The sequence below is a fragment of the Podarcis pityusensis genome (assembly GCF_964106645.2).
Source record: "Podarcis pityusensis genome assembly, chromosome: 17".
Classification (NCBI taxonomy): domain Eukaryota; kingdom Metazoa; phylum Chordata; class Lepidosauria; order Squamata; family Lacertidae; genus Podarcis; species Podarcis pityusensis.
In genome coordinates, this window is record NC_138042.1 from 6858494 (window position 1) to 6864626 (window position 6133).

A 6133-nucleotide genomic window follows, 5' to 3' on the forward strand; every position below is an offset into this window, starting at 1 on the left:
TTTGATATATTTTATATTTGCTGTTTTATTCAGCAAATCTCTCCCGAAAGACTGATGTTTGAAATGCAAGCGGGATTGAAAGAATATTTTGTTATTGCCATTGTTATGGTTTAATCACAAAGTTGACTGTGTGAAATTTTTACTACGATTCTGGCAATGGAATAATATAAAAAAGGGAAACCGAAAGTGAGTTGCTGAGGACTTTGGATTACAACAGGAAAATAAAGAATTCACAGAGAACTACAATGCACTAACCCACTTGCTAAACTAATTCAGAGGTTGCTAAAAAATAAACAAAGGATCAACATCGGGAACGTTTTATTTGGACTAATTAAGAAATGCAGTATGAGATTAGATCACCACCTGCCGAACTTCAGAGCATGGCAAGTCACCCAAAAGATATATAATCCAACCATGGAGTTCCTATGCAGGCAATGATCAAACTTTAGTACTGTAGTGGACTAGGAACACCTGGTGCTGTAATGTTCATCCACCCCCAAGCAAGTGCAGGGACCCTGGTCCACACAGGGTTTCAGTACATGAGGGCTGGTATTCAGCTACGTTTTGCTAAGGGTAGACCCATTGAAATTAATGGGCCTAACTTAGTCATGTTCATTAATTTCAAAGGGTGTACTGTAGAGTAAAACTTAGCTGAATAACACCCTATCTGTTTTATACAATTTAGATACTGGTGTTCCAGGCCTCGATGTGCATAAGCATAAAATCACACAAATGGGGAGCACCCTCTAAAAAGCCTCTTAAATGGTCTCCACCTGTAACAAAATTAAGAGATACATGGTATTATACCCAGTAACATACTCAATCACAACTGTTGCTATTCAGTTAGAGGGAAAGGTGTACCTTTCAGCAGCTGGGCTGTGCTCTTTTGAGTATCCCAGAGCTTGTTGAGCATCTGCTCCTCCTTCACTAGAGTCTCCTTCAGAATTTCTGCCCCACTGGCTCTTGTCATCATTTCAAGCAGCTGCTTGGTCCTTCTGTCTAGATGTTGTAACTCTTCACTGAGGGCAGCCATCGCACCTATTAATATGCCAAGCTAAAGGGCAGGGGGAAGAGGGTCAGCATTTGGGGGATTCTAAGGCATGCAATCTCCCAGCAATTTCCAGAGGAAGGGTGATCTCCTGCTTGATCCCCACCCCCACCCAAAGTCCCTTTGAATAAATGCCAAAAGTGGCAGCAAGTTATGGACGGGTCATTCCAATATGGGCAAAACAGGGTGGAAGCAGCAGTGTGCCTTACCATTTCTACTGTTCCCAGTAAAAGGTAAAGGTAAAGGGACCCCTGACCGTTAGGTCGAGTCACAGACAACTCTGGGGTTGCGGTGCTCATCTCGCTTTATTGGCCGAGGGAGCCGGCGTACAGCTTCTGGGTCATGTGGCCAGCATGACTAAGCTGCTTCTGGCGAACCAGAGCAGCGCACGGAAACGCCGTTTACCTTCCCGCCGGAGCGGTACCTATTTATCTACTTGCACTTTGACGTGCTTTCAAACTGCTAGGTTGGCAGGAGCAGGGACCGAGCAACGGGAGCTCACCCCGTCGCAGGGATTCGAACCACCAACCTTCTGATCGGCAAGCCCTAGGCTCTGTGGTTTAACCCACAGCGCCAACCCATTATTATTATTATTAAAAAGTCTCAACACGACTTCTAAAATAACACGACAGGAGATTGAACAAGCCATCCAGAACATGCAACTCGGCAAATCTCCAGGACCAGATGGGCTGACCTCCAAGTACTATAAGGCATTAAAAGACTATTTGATACAACCCTTGATGGAGGTCAGCAATGAAATTATGGAGGGGAAGAGGGCACCGGAGTCGTGGAAGGAAGCGTTCATCACATTAATACCAAAGTCGGAAGCTGAAAAGACACAACTTAAGAACTACCGTCCCATCTCTCTTTTAAATGTGGATTACAAAATATTTGCAGACATTTTGGCAAATAGATTTAAAAAAGTTTTAAATGAAGTAATTCATAAGGACTAGGCCGGCTTTCTCCCAGGTAGACATCTGTTTGCTAATACAAGGAACATTATTGATATTTTGGAACTTTTGCAAACAGATATAAATACAAAAGCAGTTTTAATTTTTATAGACGCGGAGAAGGCCTTTGACAATATCTCCTGGAAATTTATGATGGGAAATTTAAAAGAGATGGGAGTGGGACGGGGTTTTGAGAATGGGATTGAGGCGATATATTCAGAACAGAAAGCTAAATTGATAGTTAATAATGTGGTTACAGAAGAGTTCAAAATTGAAAAAGGGACACGACAAGGTTGCCCTATTTCCCCTTTGCTATTCATCTCGGTTCTGGAAGTGCTATTGAACATGATTAGAGGGGACCGGTTGGTGGAAGGAATTCAGGTCGGTCAGAAACAATATAAATTAAAAGCTTTCGCAGATGACCTGGTTTTGACCTTGCAGAAGCCAGAGCCCAGTACGAAAAGAGTATTACAACTGATTAATGACTTTGGTCGGGTGGCTGGATTTAAACTAAACAAACAGAAAACTAAGGTTTTGGGGAAAAATTTGACTGATACAGAGTCAGAACGGTTTCAGAATGAGACGGAACTTAATGTGGTTAAAAAAGTAAAATACCTAGGGGTAAACATAACAGTAAAAAATCTAAGTCTATTTAAGGACAATTATGAAAAATGCTGGACAGAAATTAAGAGAGACTTAGATAGTTGGTCAAAATTGAAACTTTCTTTGTTAGGCCGAATTGCTGCTATCAAGATGAATGTATTGCCAAGGATGTTGTTTTTATTTCAAACACTTCAGGTTTTGGACAAAACGGAGTGCTTTCAGAGGTGGCAGAGAGACATTTCTAAGTTTGTCTGGCAGGGCAAAAAGCCCAGAATTAAGTTTAAGATATTAACCGATGCAAAACAAAGAGGGGGCTTTGCCCTGCCAGACTTAAAGTTGTATTATGAAGCCGCAGCGTTCTGCTGGCTAAAAGACTGGCTACTTCTTGAAGACACTGATGTGTTAGATTTGGAAGGGTTTAACAACGCTTTTGGATGGCATGCATACTTATGGTATGACAAGGTTAAAGCAAATAAGGCCTTTAAGAACCATATTGTCAGAAAATCACTGTTTAATGTCTGGACAAAATATAAAGACTTGCTGGAAAATAAAACACCAAGGTGGCTTTCACCTTTGGAAGCTAAGGCCCGAAAAAGGCCCAATATGGAGGCTAAATGGCCAAAATATTGGGAAATACTAGAAAAGGATGGAGACAATTGGAAATTGCAGAGTTTGGAGAAAATGAAAGACAAAGTGCGAGATTGGTTACATTATGCTCAGATTAAAGAAGTTTTCAAAAATGATAAGAAACTAGGGTTCCAGGTGGAGAAATCGAAATTAGAAACAGAATTGTTAGAACCAAAGATTAAGGTACTTTCAAGGATGTATAACTTGCTGTTGAAATGGAATACACAAGATGAAACGGTTAAATCGGCTATGATAAGGTGGGCACAGGACATTGGGCATAATATCATGTTTGAGGACTGGGAGAGGTTGTGGAGTAATGGATTGAAATTTACTGTATGTAACGCTCTGAAAGAAAATGTAATGAAAATGATTTATAGATGGTATATGACCCCAGTCAAACTTGCCAAAATTTACCACCTGTCTGATAATAAGTGTTGGAAATGTAAAGAGTGTGAGGGAACGTTCTTCCACCTCTGGTGGACTTGCCCTAAAGTGAAGGCGTTCTGGGAAATGATTTATAATGAACTGAAAAAGGTATTTAAATATACCTTCACTAAGAAACCAGAGGCTTTCCTTTTGGGTATTGTCGGCCAAGGGGTGGCAAGGAAGGACCAGACATTTTTTATGTATGCAACAACAGCAGCAAGGATACTTCTCGCAAAACACTGGAAAACTCAAGATCTACCCACACTGGAAGAATGGCAGATGCAACTGATAGACTACATGGAACTGGCTGAAATGACCGGCAGAATTCGTGACCTGGGAGAAGAGAGGATTGAGGAGGATTGGAAGAAATTTAAGAACTATTTACAAAAGCATTGTAATTTGAGTGAATGCTAAATAAGATGCTAGACTAAAATAACTGAGCACCACTAAATTTAGAAGTTTCTAAGAAAATGAGTAAGACTGTGAAAACTTACCTATCGAGAATTATAAGATTATGAAACATAGAAGGGATATAAGAATTTAAATAAGATGATAAATTGCCGACAAAATGTTATAACGATGAAAGTGGGAGCGGGAGATGTGAGGAAGTCCAAAGAAAATGTGAAACTATGTTAAGACAAATGCTACATTGTTTATTATGTTTATTTTTTATTGTAAAACCCAATAAATTGCTTTAAAAAAAAAAAAAAAGTCTCAACACATATCTGCTACCCAACAAAGGCTTTCTACCAGTTTTTACAATATTTGGCTACCAAACACCAATGTAGCCAAGTGCACTTGTAAATCATTATTATTATCAGATGGATTACCACCAGAAGCATACAAAAGCTTCCAAGCAATGATTCACCTGGGATTTTGTTTCCTCTCATTAATATATTTCTGTTTTCTTGCAACCGCAGATTTTCCCGCAGGAATGCATGCCCTCCCATCAGATGTCAAGAAGATAAATATACAACTTTTAGAAAGATATATAAAGGCAGCCCTGTGTAGGGAAGTTTTTGGGGCAGCCAAGTCAGATGGGGTACAAATAATAAAACTATTTTTTTCTCCGTGTGCCCTGTCCCCCCACAGCCCGACCATTCAATGCCATATTCGGAGCAGTCAGTTCTTGCTGCCTCCCTGGCGCAAGATAGGCGCCATACTCGGAAGGAAGCGTCAAAGGGGCTGCTCGAGGGGCACTGGGCGCCCGGCTATTGCCCGCCCCCGGCCTTTCCCTTCCTGCCCCACCAAAACCCCAGGTTCGTCGCCGGCACTCTGCACATGGTCTAAGGCGCCCTTGACTGAGCTGAGCCTCGAGCAATCAGAGCAGGCCCGGCGGACAGAGGCATGAGCGTAGCTACCCCCCCCCCAAAAAAAAGCACAAGTAAATAAACAAAAATGCCTAACTAAATGACCAACTGCATGGCAGATAACTTGGTTCCCCCCCCGGCCCCCCCACACTTTAGGCCTAGCCCCCCCCCCCCAAGTAAACCCTGGCTGCGCCCATGGACGGGGAAACGCCTCACATCGAACGGCGAGGTTCAGAAGCGAAGGACCCTCCTCGCTTGCCTTCCTGGCGTCGCCCGCGCGGATTCCGAACTCGGCGCCTCTGAAACGCTCAGCGAACAGCCCGCCCTGATTGGGCGCCGTCGAAACTCGCGAAGCGCTCATTGGCCGCCTCTGGAGTGACGTCACGCGCACGCGCGGCTCCGTCGTTCCTCTCCAAACCCTAATGATAGGGAAAATACAGCAGACTCCGCCCAAAAGAGGAATTATAGCCAATGGCCGTTTTCGATTCCCTCCCCCGGAAGTCCATGTCGTTGTGTCACTCTACACTTTCCCTCCCTATCTTTATGATTCCCACACACACAAACACACACACCGCCTCAATAGCGGCCGGCTTCGTTACTCAAAGCGCATGCGCGCGACCGTTGCCAAGCCCAAACGTTTTTCTGCCTGCCGCTTGCTCACCCGCCTTTCTTCTCCTGCGCATGCGCTCCTTTCCTCCTCGTCCTCCTTTCCTGCCCCGCCCTCCCGAAAGCGCCGAGCTTCCACGAGGGCGACGCCTTCGCTGCGAAGAGACGCCAGGGGGCGCTGCTCTGCCCCGACTCGGTTCCGCGATCGAAGCTGCTTTTCCATATACAGAGCATTTTTAATTTTAAAATTTAATATAAAAAAATAGCCTGCGAGCCTCGCTTTTCTTGTAAACCACATTTGCACAAACTGACCGAACCGAAAGCTTTGTAGAGAAGAGGGTTCCAAAGGAGCGCAGTTTTGCTTGCATAGCTTAACAGTTATGGGTCAGCAATCTGAGCAGATTTTATCCTTCTTTTTCTTTTCTTTTTTACTGGAGACCACCAGAGAGAAAACTCAGCGCAAGACTGAGCCTATGAAAACCTCTCATGAAGATTCAGTGTCAAAAGCCGCTCCAGCAGATCAAGGAGCAGCTGAATGCACTGTGAAGACAAAGAATCAGTCC

The 6133-nt window shown here is 43.7% G+C and overlaps 1 protein-coding gene across 3 annotated transcripts in view; it reads right to left on the bottom strand.

The window, feature by feature from the left end:
• The window catches only part of SPC24 (SPC24 component of NDC80 kinetochore complex), a 12461-nt gene extending 6903 nt beyond the window's left edge, over window positions 1-5558 (bottom strand). Inside the window, exons 1-2 of one of the 3 annotated variants that reach the window (XM_080988349.1) lie at window positions 5537-5558; window positions 862-1054 (exon numbers count right to left, since the gene is read on the bottom strand). In XM_080988349.1, coding sequence (XP_080844475.1) covers window positions 862-1033 — 172 coding nt within the window. In that variant the 5' untranslated portion in view covers window positions 1034-1054; window positions 5537-5558. Of the gene's footprint in view, window positions 1-861; window positions 1055-5180; window positions 5472-5536 lie in introns of those variants that run through there. The other 2 variants (XM_080988347.1, XM_080988348.1) reach the window with 2 other exon arrangements.
• Between the last annotated feature and the right edge of the window lie 575 nt (window positions 5559-6133).